This window comes from Gambusia affinis, linkage group LG20 (genome assembly GCF_019740435.1).
Source record: "Gambusia affinis linkage group LG20, SWU_Gaff_1.0, whole genome shotgun sequence".
NCBI classification, from domain to species: Eukaryota; Metazoa; Chordata; class Actinopteri; order Cyprinodontiformes; family Poeciliidae; genus Gambusia; species Gambusia affinis.
This window is the reverse complement of record NC_057887.1, coordinates 23,802,216-23,823,870: the sequence shown is the minus strand read 5'-3', so window position 1 is coordinate 23,823,870 and position 21,655 is coordinate 23,802,216. Positions and strand designations below refer to the sequence as shown.

Here is a 21,655-nt window from a genome sequence, read left to right as displayed (position 1 = left end):
GCTCCAGTGGCGCAACCGGTCAGCGCGCGGTACTTATAGACAGTACAAGGTGAGAGATGCCGAGGTTGTGAGTTCGAATCTCACCTGGAGCACAGACATTTTAACACTGGAGTTGCACCAACAACTAGTGCTAGTGACTAATATCACATTAATATATTAATCACTAATACATTGATTTCACATCTGGATGGGAAGTTCAGCCTGAATGTCAACTGAACACAAAGTTTTATAGAGGAATTATGAAGCTGCTGAAAGTTTTCAGCTGTTTTTTAAATTCTGATGAAAATTATATTTCTTCACTTGTTCAATATATTAATAGTCATTAAAATATATTTTAGCTGCAGTAGATATTTTTATAAGCAAAGCCTTGCCAGATGATCGGATCCGGCGGCGGCGCGACGAACGGATCCGGCGGCGGCGCGACGAACGGATCCGGCGGCGGCGCGACGAACGGATCCGGCGGCGGCGCGACGAACGGATCCGGCGGCGGCGCGATTTAACGGATTCGCGGCGCGCGCGATTTAACGGATCCGCGGCGGCGCGCGAATTTAACGGATCGCGGCGGCGCGCGAAACGGATCCGCGGCGGCGCGATTTAACGGATCCAGCGGCGGCGCGATTTAACGGATTCGCGGCGGCGCGACGAACGGATCCGGCGGCGGCGCGACGAACGGATCCGGCGGCGGCGCGACGAACGGATCCGGCGGCGGCGCGACGAACGGATCCGGCGGCGGCGCGACGAACGGATCCGGCGGCGGCGCGACGAACGGATCCGGCGGCGGCGCGACGAACGGATCCGGCGGCTCGGTCACAGTAAGACCAGCAGAGGTTGTGAGTTCAAGTCTCACCTGGAACATCATTTGTTGGGCAGGTACAGATTAACTCTCAAACATGATGATGTTTCTGCTAATGCAGTTTATTGATTTGTAGCTGAGTTTACTGACTGACTGGTGTAGACAGACGTGTTGCTTTTTATTGAAGATTCACCAAAGATTTTCTCATCCTTTAAACGTTGTGATTAGTAAAGACATGAATGAGTCGGTAAAGTTTATCCAGACTCCACGCTGATGCTGGAAAGCTACTGGATAGTAGCCACAGCTGCCCGGGGGCAATCTGACCACCACCAGCAGGTTAGACGGGTGGAGTGTCTTTCCCAAGGACACAATGACAGAGGCAGACAGAGCAGGAATTGAACTGGCAACCCACTGATTGAGGAACAAACTCCTAAAACCAACAATTAGACCAGAAGAAAAGCCAAAGTTTGGAGACAGAGAGAGAGATTACAACCTTTAAAACACAGAATTGTCCTGAATTAAAAATTTAAGGTGTTCCATATGTTGAAGTCGATGCAGCCAGTGACTTTAGACAGATTAACTAATGAATCCTAGTTTGGAGCAGAAGGTCTGGTGGTGCAACCGGTCAGCGGATGGTACTTCTAAGGCAGTATATGGAGTGAGAGGTTGTGAGTTTGAACTTCACCTGCAACATGTATGTGTCTTTTCTTCGTTGTCGCTATGAGGAAAGACATGAATGAGTCGGTAGGTTGGAGGACAGTTGGAGACCGATGGTGACCAGTTCTTAGATACAGAACTGTCCTAAATATAAAACATGTGGCATCATTTTGAATTGTGCTCTCTGTGACTTGATACAGATTAATTGATCATTGCTGGTCTGGTGAACCAGCTCCAGTGGTTAGCGTGCGGTATGTATAGACAGCGACCAGCAGAGCAATGCTGAGGTTGTGAGTTCAAGTCTCACCTGGAGCAAAGTGTTTTTAAAGGGACAAAAAAACTTTAAAACATTATAATTAAGGAAAGAAACCAGAGATCTAGCAGATGTTGTGCGTTGTTTCTGAGGTTTTAGTGAGCAGATTACTGGCAGCAGGATCAGGACCCAGTGGTCTGATCCATCAAGTCATCAGCTCCAGTGGCGCAACCGGTCAGCGCGCGGTACTTATAGACAGTACAAGGTGAGAGATGCCGAGGTTGTGAGTTCGAGCCTCACCAGGAGCAGTTCTAAACATTTTATGAAGACGTGATGGTTAGAATGACTTAAAAAGTTTTTCATGCCAATCAACCAGGCTGCCTGGGTAAACAGACATTTCACACCAGTAAACTCACTGCCTCTCTCTCCTTGGTAGGACATTTGGGATATTTTAAACCTTGTGTGAAGAGAAATCAGCTTTCTTACATCTTATCTCTATAAACCTCCTCTTGTTGAGTTTGTTTCCCTCCTGAGTGAAAATGCTTCTCATCAGGAGTTTTTATTAGTGTCACAGAAATCCTAAACAGTCTGGAGAGGAAACGTCTGCAGTGGAAATTTCCACAGTAACCCCAACAGGTCCCACTGGCCATGCATGACCTTCTGTCAACACGATTAGAAAGTCTCAGGCTGAATCTCTTCCTCTGGACGTCGCTTCGTTTCAGTGAAGTTCTGCTGCTTCAGGACTAGTCAGCTGGTTATAGAGACTATGTGCTTCGTTTGCTGCAGGTCAATAACAGCTGGATGCAGCTCTTCCTTCAGAACCCTCCCCTCCCCCACCCGTTTCTCAGTGGGCTGCAGTGATAAAGCACAGATGTGGTAACGGAGTGAATGCCGATAAACGCGGATGCTTCGTTCGTCGAAGCGTCTGTTTGCTCTGCTTTGTCTCTGCCAGGTTCTGTCTGACCGCCGGGCAAGTCTGGGCTCGCCCGGCCTCCCAAGGTCTGAGGCATGTAACTATGGCTAATACACACACGTCACACACTCCACACTCACACTGAATGCTGAACATCTGAATGTAGAGCGTCTGACCAGCCATGACTGAGTAATGCTGAAGAGCTTCAGTTTTCTGATGATTCCTCCTTGGAACATTTTGTGATGTTGTGATTTTATAATTTAGCAAACAGATTTGATGAATCTCAACATTTAACAAAGAATAAATGGAGGAACTCAGCCAGGAGTAAACATCCCAACCCTGCTAAAGCAGGGTCTCAAACTCCCGTAGTGGAGGGCCTGCAGGTTTTAGATGAGCCACAGCTACAAAACCCTGGAATGAAACGTCCTCATTGTGTGGATCGGTTCTCCAGAACCTTCATGACCTCGTTATTCTGTTCAGGTGCTGCAGGAGAGGCTCATCCAAACGGTGCAGGACTGCGGCCCTGGAGGACTGGAGTTTGAGACGCCTGTGATAAACGTTTCCTGAAACTCTTAAATATCATCATTCATAACTAAACTTTATGAAATATTGTCTTATTTATCAGCCAAATGCGCTGATTTTATGATTAAATGTATCTTAAAACAGCTCAGTCTGAGCGCTGCGACAGGCCGGCGACCCGTCCAGGTGACCCTGTTTTCTCCTAACCTTCTACAGATCTGCTGGTTCTGGTTCTGGTTCTGGTTCTGGTTCTGGTTCTGGTTCTGGTTCTGAATGTTCTGGGTTCGCTGCCCAGCTTGTGGGGAAGGTTTTCTGCTGCTGCTCTGTTGGTACCGATCTCTGGTACCGTTTGTGTTGTGTTCTTTCTGGATGGTTTTTCAGAGCTTCCCGTTGATGTTCAGTTGGATAACAGAAGTTACAGCAAAGATTCAAAAGCAAACTTGTTTTTCTCCGTTTCCCGTCTTCCTCCTCCCACTCTGGACACTTTGTCCTCAGATGTGTCCCCGTCCTTTCAGAGCGGCCCCATCCACCAGGTTCAGAAAATCAAACTCCTCCCGTTTCATCTGCTCACAAAACCCTGAACGTGAACCCAGCCGGTCCAACACGCTGCTGGTACCGCAGGCAGACACAACAAGTGTAGAGCTGTGAGTTTACGGGCCGCTGGCGCTGCTGCCAGCCTCTTTATGACCCGGCAGGGTCGCAGCACTGAAAGGGCCGCCAGCAGCCAGCGGTGGGCCACTCACACACAGCACTGCTTCTCGGCAGGCAGCTATTGTCATGGTAAACGGGGTCTGAATGGAAGAGGATGGGCAGGACACACACACACACACACACACATAAAACACACACACACATAAAACACAGGAGGCGGGGGACGGAGGGAGGACAAACACCCCGACCACCTCAGAGATACATCAGGAGAAAACTCAACTTCACTAATTTTCTGCCCAAATTCTAAACTTTTACAACTTAACTTCATTCAGGATGAACATTTATGGTTTTACAAATATTCAAACGTAACAGAAAACTGTGAATTAATGAGGTAAAACAGCTGGCAGTTCTGTCTCAACGTCTTAAACTTCAAGCTTTCAGCAGAAACGACATGGAAACAGAAAACTTTAAATATTTGCTTTTCTGGACACAAAACCTTTTCAAATTACAGAACGACCTCTGACCTCCAGCACAGCTCCTGGTGAAAGACTTGGGAATAAGATGTGAAATCATCAAACTCAGAAGAAAAACTCTGAAAATATTTCAAATTAAATCTTTATTTTTGCATTACATACAGAAAAACAGCATTATTTCTACTCCTGCAGTTTAAGGTTTTAAAACTTTTTTTTTACTGTGATCTGATTATTTTGGATTTTGGACATGAATCTGACAGAAACTCTGAGAAAGATTAGGGTGATGGTAAGGAGGCCTTCCAGTCAGAGGAACTGGAAAACCTGCAGAAAGCAGTTCTGCTGCTAGAGGAAGAAAAAGTTCATCAGTTCATGAAGAAGACGGGAATCAATGATTTCTGACTGGCAAATTTTGATAAAATATAATAGATTCTTCTGCCGACGTTTTAACTTCACGAATTTAGATTTAAAATACATGCAAATCTAAATCTATTAGGTGTATGAATCAATTTAGTCTGAGCTGTAAAATCTGTTTTGTGATACAGAAGATGTTCTGCAGCCAGTGCAGAGCGTCTTTAGTTTCATATCGATTCAGACGGTTTCTCAGCTGCTTGGTGAAACAAAGAGATTATTCTCCACGGTTAAAAGCCCTCCTGAAAGACCTGATGTGTGCCAGGTAATCAGTAAAAGACTCAAGTGTGCCACACACACACACACACACACACGCCCACACACACACACACACACACACACACACACACACACACACACACACACACACACACACACACACACACACACTTCAAACAGATGAAAAAGGAGGCAAAGGACAGAGCAGAGGAGGGAAAACACTGAATAAACCTTCGTCCTTCTCCTCCTCCTCACTCTCCCTTTTCTATTTTCTTCATTTCATTTTTCCGTCTCTTTTCTCTCATTCTGCTGCTTTTACAGCAACACAAACTTTAAAAAATAATTTGAAACAAACATTTCTTATCCTTCACAGTTCTCTCATGTTGTTTCTGGTAAATGTTGCCCAAATATGGAGCAGAAATTATGATCCTAACAAATAGTTTTAAACTTTGTGCTAAAGGGAATATGTGGACTTGTGAAACCTCCAGTGGTTCCTGCTCTGCTGTTTCATAGAATAGAAAATCCTGGTTTCATTTTGCCCAATTTTCTTTCTGACGGAGCCATAATTAGTTGTAGCAATAAATTTTATTTGAAACACTTATTTCAAATGTAAAAACAACACTGAAGGTGAGCTGAAATAGCTGTACGTTTTCATGCGTCTATAAAAAGTTGTCACGCGGGCGTCGCCATACTAGTTACACTGCAATGCATTCTGGGTAGATAGTGTATGCTAGGTGCTATGGCGCTAGCTGGTCCAGCTCGGCGGGTAATTTTGCTCATTGAGGAACTTTCAGGCCCTTCAGTTTGAACCGGAATGAGTTGAAATGGCGATGAAGAGGAGCGAACTGAGGAAGAGGAGAGAGTCGGAAGAAAAAGCTGGAGTTTTGCTGCTGTAAAGACCGGCTGCTAACGAGCTAATGAAGGTTAGCATCAGGATCAGAACAGTTTCTCTGACATGTTAGAACAGTTTGTTAGAAAAACTGAAAGGTGCTTCATTGTCACGTTAATCAATAATTTATTATGAATTCAGTGGATTTTTTTCTACCCACTGAATGAGAAGCAAACATGTTTTGACAAAAACCTCACCAGACTGACACCTGCAGTTTCTTTTAAAGTTTCTTTAGTTTTTCATTGAAAGAAAAGAAAATCACTTCGAAAACGTTTTTTTGTTATTTTTATGATTTATTGTAATTTTTGTCCTTAAAATAGCAAAATTTCTACATAACTTTATATTCTGGTCCATCTGATGATGTAATTTTTAAATATTAATTGACTGATAATTTGATCATTGACTCAATACTTGAGTTGACTTTTAGCAAATACCTTTTTATTCTGATTTGAGTAATTTCTTGTGTAGCTACTTGTTACTTGAGTAAAAGTATGTGGAAGTAATTCTCCTCCATCTTGTGTCCTGATTGGGTCTCTCCCCAGAGGAATGGAGATGCTAACCGCTAATGCTGCGGTGCCGAGCTAAGGGGCTTTTAATGGCTGCTGATTACTCTGGAGAGGGGAGACCACAATTACAACCACAGATTGAGTCACGCCTCTCTCCGCCATGCCGCTCTGAAGCTAATCACAGGGAAGAAACCAGGCTTCCCTTTTCTGTCTCCTATGGAGAAAAATATGTGCCGTAATTTTTCCAAAGGGTCAGACAGAGCTGCTGGGGGTTTTTATCAAACAGACTCCAGGCGGCAGCTTTTCTTCCAGCTCTGCTGCAGATCAGCACACAGATCTAAAAACACAGAGAGAAATAATCAGTCAGACCTGAAATCTTTGCCTGTTTCCATCCTAACTGTCATGTTTTCCAGGCTCATCCAGAGTCGCTCATTTCTGTTCAGCTGCAGGAGTTAGAAATGACCTCGCTGCAGCAAAAGGCTGGATTATTGTTTTTAGACTATAGTTATGTTTTTATTCTTTGCTAAGATACGAACTGGACAGGATGATGGCAATTTAGTGATAATTTTACAGTTGTGGTCTTGAAATAAAATCCTGAGTCCTAAACGCCCGAGACGAGATGGAGACCATCAAAAAGTGGTTTGAGACCAAAACCGGTCTCGAGTTCTACAGAACTAGACTTGGTGTGAAACGTAGTGATATTTCAGCCATAAAGCTTCAGTTTCATGTTTCACAGCTTACATTAATGAAATATTACATTCAGAATGAACAGTTTTCTTTAATCCCAGCCCAGAGGAAACATCTTTTCTCCGGAGCCTGGTCCTGTGTTTGTAACGGTGTTGATATTTTCCTGGTTCGATGTGTTTGACATGCAGCAGCGGCGGAACCAACAGGAAGTTCTTCAGCAGCGGATCCGTCCACGTTATTTAAAATGTTCCTGCAACTGAAACAAAATGCAGGAAAACTGAACGTTTAGTAGAAAAACTGGAAACGTCTCAGCTGTCTCTTGTCCTCTTTGTCCTCGTCTGAGCAGTTTGCTGGAATAACTAGCTGGACCTGGTTCTGGTTCTGGTCCAGATCTGGTTGAACTCTTCTTCTCCTGCTTTTCTTTCGTCTCCCTGAAGCGTCGGTCCCAGCTGGCTCAGGACCCGATGTTTGTCCAGTTCCGGCTGCACCGGGTCACAGCCAGAACCAGCAGGGAGGTTTGCTCTGCACCACAGGACGATTAAAGTTACACAAAGAAAAGTTTAACCTGGAAAATAAACTTTAGATTAACTGAAGAGAAACGATGCAAACGTAACAAATTCAATAAATTGATCAAAGTTTGGGAATCTGTCAAACTAACATCTCCAACAAAATGTCTCGTCCCGTTTCAGTTGTTTGGCTGTTAATTGTGACTCATCATGATATCGAGCCTCGTTTTAGTTTAAATCTTTTTCCACGGATATAAAATTCACACCAGATGTTGGAAACAACTCGAATAATCCACCAAGACAGCAAATCAGATTATCAACAACGATAAAATCATCTTTACTGCTTAAACAGAGCGCTGCGGCGGCCATCTTTACTGCTTAAACAGAGCGCTGCGGCGGCCATCTTTACTGCTTAAACAGAGCGCTGCGGCGGCCATCTTTACTGCTTAAACAGAGCGCTGCGGCGGCCATCTTTACTGCTTAAACAGAGCGCTGCGGCGGCCATCTTTACTGCTTAAACAGAGCGCTGCGGCGGCCATCTTTACTGCTAAACAGAGCGCTGCGGCGGCCATCTTTACTGCTTAAACAGAGCGCTGCGGCGGCCATCTTTACTGCTTAAACAGAGCGCTGCGGCGGCCATCTTTACTGCCGTAAAGTGCTGCAGGGGGACGGCTTCGTTCTTCTTGGGTCGTTTTGGGGTCGGAATAGTTCACTGCAGTCGGGTTTCATCTGCAGCTGGAATAACGACAATAAAAAAACTTTAATTGAGCTTCGAGATCTGCTGAGTCTCAGTAACTAAATTACTGATTGGCTCAGTAATTTAGTTATTGTCTTATTTTGAAAACCCGTCTTTCCTGTCTCCTTGTTTCCTGTTGCTTCTTTGTTCTCCTGTCGGCTGTTTGGTTTGAATCAGACCTTTAATTCATTGCATGATTAATTTAAACGAGTTCAATAGTTTCCATTTGCAAAGTTTATCGTTTTTCTCTTCCTGTTAATGATTAAAGTTTTTATTCTGGTGTTTTGATTTCAACTAGCAGAAACTTTTGATTTAACGTTACCATTATTAATGATGTATAAAAGCTAAAACTGTTTTATTATTTGCTCAATGAAACCATCAATAAATATGAATAAATTTGGAAATAAATGCAAAAACTGTGTAGTTTAGTGATATAAATCACCTCTAATGTGACTGGTGTCTTACAGAAGATTTTACAACTAGGAATGTTTTTAAAGTGTTTGTGGGATTATAATTGCTGTGACACAGTTGCCTAAAAATGATAAATAATAAATAGTTGTTATTGTTACAACAGAGTCCTGTAATATTGTGACAAAGCTTCCAGCTCTTCTCTTCTGTATTTTATCAGTTTGTTCATTCATGTCCTCCATCTTCTCTCCTCTGTTTTCTGTCTCTCATGTTTCCCCGTGGAGATCCTGACGCTTCGTCCTCCAGAGGCTAATTTGATTGTTCTACCTGCCAGCTTTGTGTGTGTGTGTGTGTGTGTGTGTGTGTGTGTGTGTGTGTGTGTGTGTGTGTGTGTGTGTGCGTGTGTGTGTGTGTGTGTGTGTGTGTGTGTGTGTGTGTGTAAAGCACCTCTCCCCTGCCAGCCTCCTGTTTTATAACACCAGTTTCACTGCTGCACACAAACAGCATCAGTGCAAGCGAACCGACGGCCGTTGCTGCCCTGCGTCTCTCTGCGGCTGCATCCATCAGGAGGGAGTGAAGAACCCTTCATGAGACGCGCAGCAGCGTTTCTGTAATCAGCGCAGCGTTGAGCTGAGGACGACTCTGCTCTTCCACAGGCAGACAGGTGTGGAGCAGCGATTGGTTCCAGACAGAAAGCTAGTCAGGGTTCCTGAAAAGGCTCACACACACACACACACACACACACATAGACACACACACACACATAGACACACACACACACACACATAGACAGACACACACATAGACACACAGACACACACACAGAGACGAAATGAATTAAAACAAAATGCAAATGGAGAGTTAAATACAGAGGCTGCAATGCATATGCATAACCTAACACAACACACACACACACACACACCAAAGGGATGAGCATTAGAGTACACTGTGTTCTTCATGCGCTAAGCACACACACACACACACACACATGCTCAGATACACCTGTCAGAGGCCGGTGCTGTCTCTCTGGACCCAATCAGTTTAATTAACCCCCGGTGGCCCAGGTGGGGGGGGGGGGGCTGTGCTCCGCCTCTCCTCCATCAGCATCCTGCTGATTAAAGGGTTAATACGCAGAATTGGAGACCCCACATGTTTCTGGCCGATAAATTGAGTTCAGCTGCTTTAGCCTTTAGCTCGCACACATCTAAAGCTTTTAGAAGCTTTTTTGTCTTTCCCATTTTGATGAAAACGGAAGCAAACAGGAAGTCATGGAAGACTGTTAAACTTTACATTTTGTAAGGCTGCGTTCCCTCCAGCCCAGTCCAATCCGCTTTAACCCGACTCCGGTTCGTTTGTCTATAAAATCCGGTCTGTTGGTGAGATGTGAACACTAATTGACCTCTGACCTCTGGTCCTCCAAACCTCGGTCTGGGTTTCGTTGAAGTGAACTCTGGTTCAGTTTGAATGTGAACGCCAAGCGGACCAGAGACCGCTCCAGAAGCAGGAAATGGACTACAGCACAGGGCATTCTGGGTAAATCCAACCAAAGCTTTCAGTAGTTGTGGTGCAGCGCCCCCACAGGCCGGGAGGGGAACAGGTTGGTTTGATTCAGAACCACAGCAGCTGGTGGAGTTCTGGTTCCGGTAGAAGTGAAGCAGCCGACCCGTCTGCTGGTGACTCTCTGGCCTCCGTGTTTCCTTCTCCTCCTCATCAGGGAGTTTGTTGTTGTGCCGCTCCGGCAGCAGCTTTGATCCTGCATGCATTATTAACGCGCTGATTGTTGGTGAAGCTGCGGCGCTGCAGATCAGGTGTTGGTCGGTAATCGTTCTGACAGAACCGGAGGTTCTGATGGACGGGCCGGGATGAGGTCATGGAGAGGCGGCAGACCGGCTGCTGTTCTCACGCACAAGAATATCACAGTGTTAGAATTTATTCTAATTTAGCTGAAACGTTTCTGATGGTTTTAGAATCAGTAAAAACAAAATGCAGTTATTAAATCGTCTGAACCAGCCTGGAAACGTTTTACTGTGAGCGGCTCGTTCTTTGACTAGACCATTCCAACATCTCGGTGGGTTTTCTCCCTTCCAGATGGACATTCTGCTGAATTCATGGCTCCTTGAAAAAGCCCAGAGCATCATTCTGCCTCCGCCGTGTTTAGCTGACAGGTCCACCTTACTCTCGTCAGTCTGCAGAATATTTTCTCAGGATCATCAGGAATCTGTTTTGTCCTCGTCTGGAAGAACTCGAACCGTCTGGATTTTATTTACTGGAGTCAAAATCTTTCTCTGGTTTTTGTTGGTCTGTCGCATTGAATTCCCGTCAAATCGACTGAAGTTGGTTGCTGTAAAGTGACAAAGAGTGAAAAGGTCAAAGTTTGTGATGATTTTATTTTATTTAGTTTAGTTTCTGGGCTGAAAACGAGTCGAAGGGAAACAGAGTGGTTTTCTGCTGCGAGTCGCCTTGGCTCGTTTTCCACGCTGTGTGTGTGGGTGTGTGTGGGTGGGTGTGTGGGTGGGTGTGTGTGGGTGTGTGTGGGTGGGTGTGTGTGTGGGTGGGTGGGTGTGTGTGTGTGTGTGGGTGGGTGTGTGTGGGTGTGTGTGTGTGTGTGTGTCTTGGCATCCAGGATCTGATCTGGTCAGTAAAAGACATTCTTACTCTGTAGATTCGGTCTCTGTGGTGGCAGGAGAGGTTGATTGTCTCACAGCCAGACAGGAGGAGGGCAAGCGGCTGACACACACACACACACACACACACCCACACACACACACACACACACACACACAAAGCCGGAACAATTCAGCGTAAATAAAACGAGATTTCTTCATCATGTGTCGACCAACATCTGTTAAAATCCAGCTAGAAGTTTCCTGCTCCAGGTTTTCCTGTTGTAATAAAATCTTTCTGCAGAAATGGGGCTTTGCTGAAGTCAGAAGTTCGTTTTGTTTTTCTCAAGTCTTTCAGAAAAAGGAAGATGCAGTAGAAATGGTTGCTTCTGTTATTCAACCCTGTTAAAGTTTTTACATTACAAGCAGAGTGTTTTACTGGCATTTTTGTGACAGAACAGCAGTAAGTAATAAATCCCTGCAAAGCACAGCTCAGTAAAATCCAGTGCAGCCAGTTTTAGACATTCCCTAATCAGAACCAGAACCAGAACCTGAACCTGAGTCTGACTGCAAACAGAAAAATCCTGAGCTGGAACCTTTGTCTTCTGTTTCTGTTACACACATAAAGCTCACGCAAAGCAACATCTGCTAATAGCAGTTAGCCTAGCAGCGAAGCTATGCTAGCCTAAAATAGCATGTGAATGCTACCATGTAGCAGCTAACGCTAATGTTAGCATCCAGATTTGTAAAGAAGCTCCATGAACGATGAGAGGAAGTGAACGTGTCTGTGATGTTTCCAGCTGGTGAAATGTGTTCAGTTGCTGAGTTTGTTGATTAAATTGGATTCATTGATACAAACTCTGCATGTAAACTGGATTAATAATTGAATTTAAAACGTAAAACTGCACATCCCTCCATTCTCTGCATAATTAAGATCCTTTTTTTGTTGCTCCGTCACAAAAATCTTGAAAGTTTTGGTTGTAATTTGTCAAAATGTAAGAAGCAGCAGTTTAATAATCTTGCTGCCTGTCTGGAGCGACAGTCACATTAAGTTGAAGAAGTGGGAACATCTTTGGCCTCTAAACCCTGCAGGATGTTTCCATTATAACCTTTATAACCTGCATCTGTCCTTACAGCTGCCTGAATAAATTAAATTAGCACATCAAACCCAACCTGAGATCTTTCCTGCTTGGACTCGTGGAAATACGACCCAGTGAAGCTGAGAGAAAGTAATGATCCAGTTCTGAAACCAAGTGGACCGATCCCACATGCTAATAGGTGAAACCTCCATAATCTCCTAATAAAAGCCCTTCCTCCTCGTCTTCATGCACCTCAGCAGCTTTTATTCTAATTCAGCGTTCATGTTTCCTTTCAGCCTGGAGCAGGCCAGTTAAATGGAGCCTCCATTAGCATTTCATCCATAATCAGCAGCAGGGTTGAAACCTGTTGAGATGCATTTCCTGCCGAAGCCCCTCCTGTTGAACCAGAGCCAGTAATGGAGGCTCAGCGCTCCGCGTTCTGTCCTCACTTATCAATATGTGATGAAGCTCTGGAAACCAGAGAGGCAGCAGGCGAGGAGAACAAACGTAGAAATGTTTCCTGAAATGCACAAAGTATTTTTATGTTCAGCTACAGGAAACATGAGAATCTTGCAGATGTGATGTGTGATTTAATATGAAAAGATTTAAAATATTCACACCACTTGAACTCATCTCATCAATAGAAAAAACGCCGTCGGCCCCCAGAGAGGCGGTCCAGGTTTCAGCGGCTCTGTGTTCCTCTGGGATGTAAAACATGTTTTTTCTTTTTGCAGCAACAAAAGGATGTAATTTGTGGGTCTCGTCTTTCTGCTTCACCCCAAAACGAATCGCTCAGGCCGTCTTGTTTGTGCCTGACTCTAATCAGAAGCGGTGCAGAGCGCCGGGAAGGCAATAAAACATCAGCAAACAGTCGGAGTGAAGCTGAGCCTCCCGGAGGAGGAGATAAAGCAGAACGATCCGGGTCGGCTGCAGACGGCCGTTCAGGAGGTCCACATGCTGCGCCGCCACCAGAGAACCCAACCCTTCCTCAATAGAGCCGCAGGACCCTGGTTCCACTGAGATACCTTATCTGGACCCATCACACACACTGCAGGCCACACACACACACACACACACACACACTGCAGGCCACACACACACACACACACACTGCAGGCCACACACACACACACACACACACACACACACACTGCAGGCGGATGAAGCCACCTGTGGATGGACACAAACATGGAGGCTGGGGAGGAAGTTCACCCCCCACAGAGCAGCAGCTGCTTCTTCATCATCACCTTCATCATCTCAGGCGACTGTCCAGATGCAGAACCCGGCCTCGTCCTGCTGCTTCAGGGAATCTGAGTTATTTGGGCCGACCCGGCGCCGCTGGGCGCCGCTGGGCGGAGGGACGTGGATTAGTCGTGTTCGCGCCCGGCTTCCTTCCTCCACTTTAATTAAAAGCAGATTTGGGATGGAAAAGCACATTTTTTATACAAGATGAGGAAACAAAGTCCTGCAACAGGTTGAACTGTGGTGATGACGACGCCTGGGTCCGGTTTCTAAGTCCGGACGGAGACGCTGAGCTCTGCTGCTCAGCTGGCTGAAAACTGGAACACCTTTTTGGTTTCAGGTCGTCATCAACTCCAATCACACCTAACTGGGTTTTGCTTTGGTAGAACCAGGCAAAATGCTCCGTAGTTATGAGGCAGAATCTGAAAAGTGTGGCATGCATCTGGTTTACACCCAGTTTACTTTAGAACCCTTGAATTAAATCCAAACCTAGATGCTGCAGTTCTCAGTGCGTCACGGGCAGCCATGTTGGATTTTAACGCTGGGCGAATCTCTTCAGATTAACGTTAATCTGGTCGCCATGACAACTGGCCGTCTGAAGATCCCAATGTTCTGGGCTTGGCCGGGTAAGGAAGTCGTCTCAGTGGGCGTCTGACTGAGATCAGCTGCAGAAGGCCTGAAATCTCCAGGATGGATTTCTCTTAACATTTTAAAGGTTTTAGAGGAATAAAGAATGACTCCTTCTAGAAGCTCTTAAAACTTTTGTTTTTATGTTTTAAACTCACAAAAAAAAGTTTTTTGCTGCTTTCTTGGCGAAGATCCTTCTGTAAAAGATTTGTTTCCTGATTAAAGTAAAGTTGGTTTATGGTTGATGTGCTTCAATCTGGCTGTTCAGTTTGAAACCTCAGACACAGCAGGGAGTGAAAGGAGCTGTGAAAACATAAAACTTTCAATAAAACGGTTTCTGTTGCAGTGAGTATTTGATTACAGGCCTTTTTTCTGTCACCTTCTGGTTTAAACAAGCAGACGAGTCCAAACCTGTCTGTCCTGATTAATGATAAACCCTGATAGGCTGTTTATCTCCAGATGACACACAGTGATCCTGACCACCAAGCTGAGCTGCTGTGAAGCTGCAACATGTTGGATTGACACCGTTTATTGCATTAAGGCATGATTGCATCCCAAACCGCTTAAAAAAGTACAAATGAACAAAGAATCGAACAATAATAATCAAACTTATTACAATGAGAGTCTGGCTTGTTAATAAACTTATTCCCTAAAACTTTTCTCTCCATTTCTGATCAAATCTGTGAAAACAAACTAAAGAAAGTAAAAAAAAAAAAATCAGCCAAAAAAAATCATAAAACCAAATAATCATTTTCTGATTAATCGATAAAGAAATAACAGCAAACTGCATAATTCTTCAACAGATTTGGCGCAAAATAATCAACAAATATAAATTTGTACATAGAATCATAAAAAACTCGGCGTGGATGAAGAACCAGCCAGTTTGACTTATTGCAGTGTAATGTGCTTCCTTCTTCTAAGAATCAGTAAAAACAATTCAACACAATGAACTAAAACCAAACCAAACTGCTGCTGCCTGTTAAAAGTGCATAATGTTAGATTTGATGAACTTGTTGTGGTTTTATCAGAGGACAGACGGCGGCTGGATGATTTCTAAACTCTTCTTATTGAATCTGAAGTTCATGTTTCTCCATTTATGTTCATCTTTAGTCATCAAACATGAACAGTTAGTATAAAACGTCAATGCTAATGTAGCACAATAACATCCTGTCCGTTTTTCAGTTTCTCTCTGAGAGTCCGCCGATGGAGGATGGTTGTGCGTCAGTCCTGTTGCTATGACGACTCCAGAGCAGCCAGGGTCTCCGGGACAATCAGGTCCCTCGTATTCCTGCTCCAGACTCTTCCATTTTCACTCCACTGAGATTCCAGAAGGACGTTTCACTGACATGTCTTCTGTCCAACCAGTGAGAAAGAACCAAAAGTCTTTAAAACACACATTACACTCCGTCATGTTTTAGAGAAGAAAGAAATGAACTGATCCACATGACATGGTGCACCAGCACAGGTAGGAGGAGGAACACTGTTCATCTCCTTATAAAGCAACTTTCTGCTGGATGTTTCTTCAACTCTTAAACTTCATTCATCACAAGCTTTTGGAGAGCGATCAGATGTCGATCAGGACATTAACCCTCCCCTACGGTCCCATGGCTGAAGTAGGACAGGAAGCTGGCTACTTCAGCACTTTGCCATTTTTAACTTTGGTCCTTTGATGCTTTAGCCGTTATGAAAAGTAGCCGATTACTACTGAAGATATTGTACCAACTGTTGGTCAGTTTCAACCCAGCAGGGAAGGTTTTGTACATCGTAAGACCCAACGCTACTGTGGGACCCTACGTACCCTAAAACGTCACTCTGAGATCCTTGTTCAGTTTTTGCACGATGCTCCCAGTTGATGACTCCCCACATGGTGGCAAACAGAAACATGACAGAACTCTTAAGAACCCATTTAGTTTATCGGCAAAAAAAGTTGATTTGGGGGTCAATTGTACTTTAAAAACCAGACGCCCCCTGGTGGATGCTCCCTGACAGACGGTTGGTATTTGGACATGAAATGGCAAAAGGACAAAGTGGTCAACATGCCTTCAGAAATGTCTTGGAAGAGATTGACTTGTGAACCTCTCTGTAATACGATTGAACTTTTCTATAACTATTTATCTGTATTATTTATTAAAACAGACAACTATAAAGAAAAATACACTGATATGCATTAGTTAAGTAGATGGAAACAAATGAAGTGCTTACAGGTATGAAATGAAAGTAGATTGGAACAAAATGGCACACAATGAACCCGGCTGCAGAAAATCACTTATTAAAGGCTAGAAGAAGATGAACATCAGCATGATGACTTTACTCCCCAAATTCTGATCTGATGGGATCTGACACCTGACCCAAAGGAACCGGTTCCAGAGACATGAAGACCTGCTCAGTCAGCTCCGTGTTCATAATGGCTCATCAGTGTGAATGAATAATTCAGTGGTTGCTGGATCGGATTAGAGGAGATGAGATGAGTAGCTGGTTTACGTTTCATTGAGCCGACCCAGCGGTTGGACTCTTCTCATGACTGGACGGACATCTGAGTTCACAGGAAACTGTCCGCTCGCTCCCACTGCTGCATCTCGGTGAAGAAGCCCTCGTAAAGGCCGAAGCCCGGGTCAAGGGTCAGGGGAATGACATGCGGCTCCTCTTTAATCTCCTCCCACGGCTGCAGCGTGGCGTCCGCCGGCTGCTCGCCGAACAGCGTGGCCGACTCGTCCAGATGTTGCAGCTGGTGTTGTCCCTGCAGCAGCTGGTCCTGCTGCAGCGGCTGCGACATGCCGACGGTGCCGTCCATGGCGGCGTCGCTCAGGTCCAGGTAGCTGTAGGACGGGTAGTGGGTCACATCCGCGCCGCCGCACCACCGCCCCGGGCCCGCGGCGTGCTGCCGGCCGTTCATGGACGCCTCCACCTCGCAGCCCAGCGAGCTCAACGCCGTGTTCAGGTCCAGATCCTCGAAGGTGCTGCAGCCCCCGCCGAGAACGTCATCGAACACGGACCCCAGGTCAAAGTCCCCCTTCAGGATGTCTACTCTGTTGGCCTCCATGGCGAGAAGCGGGGACTCTGTGGAGCGCATCAGCTTGGTGTGGTCGGTGGAGGACAGCTGCTTCCGCTTGGCGCCCGCCTGGTGAGGACAGCTGCCAGGGAAACCCTCCACCAGCTTGCTCTGCCTTGCTGCAGCGCCGCCATAGTGGTTGGCAGACATCCTCCTGCGCTTGAAGATGCCGTTGACGAACATGTCGGCGTACTGAGGGTCGATCTGCCAGAAGCCTCCCTTCCCCGGCTCATCTTTCTGCCTCGGGACTTTCTTGAAACACTTGTTGAGGGACAAGTTGTGACGGATCGAGTTCTGCACCATGAAGAACAAAAAAACACATTTAACACAAGGAAAGGCAGCCAGGCAGGAACTAGAACTGTCCATCTGTCAGCAGGCAGCAGCGTGGGCGGCGGGGCAGAGAGGGCTGTTGTTGTTTATAGACAAGCTAATGTTGCTAATGAGGCTTTCTAGTAGCAGGCAGCTGAGAGCGTTTCAGACCTGATCAGCTGCTTAGCTGCCAGCTCTCTCAGGAGCCCTCATTAACACACACACACACACACACACACACACACACACACACACACACACACACACACACTCCCAGAGGCACACATGCATACACACACGGTCGTGTTTTTATGACTTGTGGGGGACTTCATTCATTTTTTGCAGCCTGATCCCAACCATCACCCAAAAACAGCAATGTCCTCCCAGGAAGCAGTGGTCCCCACAAGGATATAAACCCTGGTACACACACATGAACCCCTCTGACAGAAACCATAGAAGAAGAGATGCAGAGCGACTGTCTGACCCTGACAGGTTCTCCTCATTTCCTCACATCAGGCGACAGATCAGGGCAGCGTTGGGTTTTTGTTTCAACAGAAGGAAGTCTGATAGTTTTGTGTTTTGTTTTCCAGTTCTGGTCTGAACTTTGAATAGACCATTCTAACGTAAGCAGTAAATCAGATAACAGAGGTACTTCTTGTTTGCGTTCTTTAAGAGTTTTTTTATGTTATTGAAAATCCACCGTTTTGAATAATCCCTTTGAACATTTGACATCCAAATAAAGTAGTTAGTTTATGCTTTATTTATTTTATAAAAGTCTAAAATCATTGCTTTGAAGTTGAATTTTGAGACATAATCCGTTTTATTTATTGCTTCATTTACTGTTATTTGTAGAAAGTTTTCCAGTTCCAGTTAAACGTTCTTTGGAAATTAAAGTTAATCGATTTTTGTGTTCTTGCATTATTCTGTCTTTATCTTTATATTAGTTGAAAATGATCTCAAAATGAAAATATTATCGTTTATCGTGATAATTCATCATCCAGTAACATTTGTTATCAGGCCCCTTCCAACCCATAGATCTGATCTAATCCATCCCACAATATCTCTGGTTTTCCTCCTGGTTTGTCCTGACTTATCTCTGCCCATCTTCCCACAGCATGATGCTGCCACCACCATGTTTCACTGTAGAGAAACAGTTTAATTTTTGTTCCACTCTTAAAAATCGCAGGTTTTTTGTTATAAACGAACATTTCTCCGGATCTCTGATGGTTTTTATTTCAAGAACTCTGAAAATCATGTTGATTTTTCATAAACCTGATTTGTTCTGCTTTGAGTTGGTCTGTCTGTTAAACCAGTAAATGTCTCTTTGCTCTGCGTGATGGTGACACTGGAGTGCCGCGCCGCTCAGTATTGTCAGACTCATGAATTATGGACGGACCGGACCGGACCGGACTCGGTTACCTGCCAGCTGGGCTCTGCGTGTCGGTAGTAGCAGAAGTTGTCTGTGATCCAGCTGTAGATGGTGGACAGCGTGACTTTGGGCTGCTTGCTGGCCTGCATGGCCATGCAGATGAGGGAGGCGTAGGAATAGGGCGGCTTGACCTTCGGGTTGCTCCGGTAGTCAACCTCCACCGGCGGGCCCGTCTGGACCGGGAAGCCCGGTGCGGGGAGCGGGGAGAACCGCGGCGGCGGCGCGGCGGTGCTCTGGCTGCCGGAAGTGGCGGGGCTGCCCGGGTACCGCGGCATCCCGGCGGCCGCCGCCGTGTCCCCGGCCGGCGGGCTGGACGGAGAGTCGGTCCCGGTTCTGGGGAAGCCGAGCCGCCTGAGGAGCAGGTGGTGGTGGGAGGACGGGCACTCCGGGCCGGTACCGGCCAGCCGCTCCGGGTCGGCGCTCAGGATGGAGAAGTTCTGCAACCAGTGGAGGCTGGTGAGGCTGTCATCCAGGGGGGCAGAACCGGAACCGGCGGCCTGGTCCAGCCACCTGTCCCTGAACCTGTTGGCGGTGTCTGGGCTCGATAGGACGGGCATCCTGGTGTCTGCGCGGTCTGGGGCGGCGGCGGGATTTTAGCGCATTTAAAGTTCCGATCGCCGCTTCAAAATGTGAAAAATTAACAAGAAAAACCCCAGAAAAGTTCATAAATGAAAAGAATCACATAAAACAGTTAAGCAAACAGACCGGATCCCTGCCAGAAAGACCCGAAACTGGAAAACCTCCCGGTGCCAGAATGGAGAAGATGCTGCGAGGGAACCTGTTGCTGCTGCGCCTCTCCTCCTCCACCTCTCTCTCTCTGTTTCTCTCTCTCTGTTTCTCTCTCTCTCTCTGTTTCTCTCTCTCTCTGTATCTCACTCTCTCTCTCTGTTTCTCTCTCTCTCTCTGTTTCTCTCTCTCTCTCTCTCTGTTTCTCTCTCTCTGTATCTCACTCTCTCTCTCTGTTTCTCTCTCTCTGTTTCTCTCTCTCTCTCTGTATCTCACTCTCTCTCTCTCTCTCTCTCTCTCTCTCTCTCTCTCTCTCTCTCTCTGTTTCTCTCTCTCTCTCTCTCTCTCTCTCCCTCTTTCTCTCTCTCCGGGAGGGCGAGCAGCAGCAGGATCCGTGCAGCACCACAAACTGGCCCGTAACCAGTCGAACCGAACCGGCTTCACTCATCCAGAATCTTTATCTGGATGTTAAAATGTTGAACATAATCTATCTAGTCAGGTCGGTGGTTGCAGCTCCGCTCCCTGACTGATCATTATCTGATATTGAACTAGAGGAGCTTCTGGCCTGAAACGAGCTGAACTTTGACCTCTAGCACGCATGGCTGCCAGACTGGCGCTAAAATCCGCGCCATGGTCCAATCAAACCTTTTCTTCACCTTCAGTGTCTGTAATTAGATAAAGATAGAATTATATAAACTAACTTTTCAGCATGTGAGTCACAATCATCTAATTGGAAGTGACTGAGCCACGAAATGCAGATATTTGATCTGTTTTCATAAAAATGCAGTATTTTGCAAAAGATTCTTGGACAATTATAAACAATATATAATATTCTAATAAAGAAATAATAAAATAAAGAAGTCTGATGTTTTGCTGTCTGATGGCAGCTGATGACAGTTTTCATAAAAATACCAATAAAACAACAGAAAACCTTTTTACTGAACTTTTTCATCTTATAAAATGTTTTCTTTAAAATTGAACTGCATTGACTGATATTTTATCATGTTTCATGGAGCTTATTTTAATGTCCCCCTAATATATATCTATATATGGATATACATATAGATATATATTATCTATATATGACCTTGTTCTTTCTACAAACATTTTGTTAAGATAAATGTAATGTTGAATATTGTTCGACTTTGAAGCTTTTTTGAATTAAAGATCAGTTCGGGGAAGTTAAATCAACTAATTTAACAAATTATTATTGTTCACATATCAGCACAAGAAAATAGAAACAGGTGATAAAACAATATGTGGGACCAAAGCAAGTGAGCCGTCATTTATCTGACGTCATACGTGACGTTCAAAACGTCAACTCGTTTCTCATTGAATCAGAATTAAATCATTTTCTACATCTTCGATGATAATTTACAGAGGATTTGAATAAATTGGGGATTCGTGATGTTTTACTCAGTTGGTCACTACCGCTTCATAAACATGAGAACACCGCCACCCTGTGGATCATTTCTGCACTGCAGTTGAACCAAAACTAAACTCAGAAAAGTTCGGATCCCTTAATTCATCAGAGATGCAAATTTCATTAAATAGCCAATTAAAAATGTTCAGACGGTCCTTTATGTTGAAATTCACCAGCCAGGCCCAAACTCCTCCTCTGTCAAACATCTGACGGATGGAAAACTGTTTTCCTGTTGAATGTGGTTCTGATCCACAGTTGGTCCAGTCAACTGAAGAATATGAAACATCATAACCCTTACTGAACTCTGACCGACCTGCTGGATATTACTTATTGGGGTACATTAACAACATTTTCTTGCAGCAAACCTTTGAGTAGTTTATGGAAAACTGCTTAAATTATCAGTACAATATGCTGAGAAATGTCACGGCAGATATCTCCTTTTTGTATCTCCTTTTTGTATACCTGACCAAGAAGGTCAGGTATATGGAAGACAATTAGGGCCAATAAAACAAATAAGAATTCTGACAAAAAAAAATTAAAAATTTCTCAG

At 45.1% G+C, this 21,655-nt stretch overlaps 1 protein-coding gene and 2 non-coding genes across 3 annotated transcripts; 2 read left to right on the top strand and 1 right to left on the bottom strand.

Annotated features, from left to right (window-relative positions):
* On the top strand, positions 1–92 carry trnai-uau. The gene is given in 2 exon segments: positions 1–38; positions 57–92. It is a non-coding gene; the product is annotated as a tRNA-Ile (tRNA).
* A 1,827-nt stretch (positions 93–1,919) lies between these two features.
* On the top strand, positions 1,920–2,011 carry trnai-uau. The gene is given in 2 exon segments: positions 1,920–1,957; positions 1,976–2,011. It is a non-coding gene; the product is annotated as a tRNA-Ile (tRNA).
* A 14,266-nt stretch (positions 2,012–16,277) lies between these two features.
* foxj1b (forkhead box J1b) lies at positions 16,278–19,665 on the bottom strand. The gene is made up of 2 exons (XM_044102564.1): positions 18,947–19,665; positions 16,278–17,512 (listed from the first exon to the last, which is right to left on the bottom strand). Exons 1-2 carry the CDS (start codon positions 19,511–19,513, stop codon positions 16,709–16,711), a joined length of 1,371 nt encoding a protein of 456 aa, XP_043958499.1. The 5' UTR covers positions 19,514–19,665; the 3' UTR covers positions 16,278–16,708.
* Positions 19,666–21,655: the final 1,990 nt, after the last annotated feature.

Coding starts and splice junctions, on each gene's coding strand:
- foxj1b (XM_044102564.1), bottom strand. CDS start 19,513: ATGCCCGTCCTATCGAGCCCAGACACCGCCAACAGGTTCAGGGACAGG. Junction 17,513..18,946: donor ACGCAGAGCCCAGCTGGCAG/GTAACCGAGTCC, acceptor TTCATGGTGCAG/AACTCGATCCGTCACAACTT.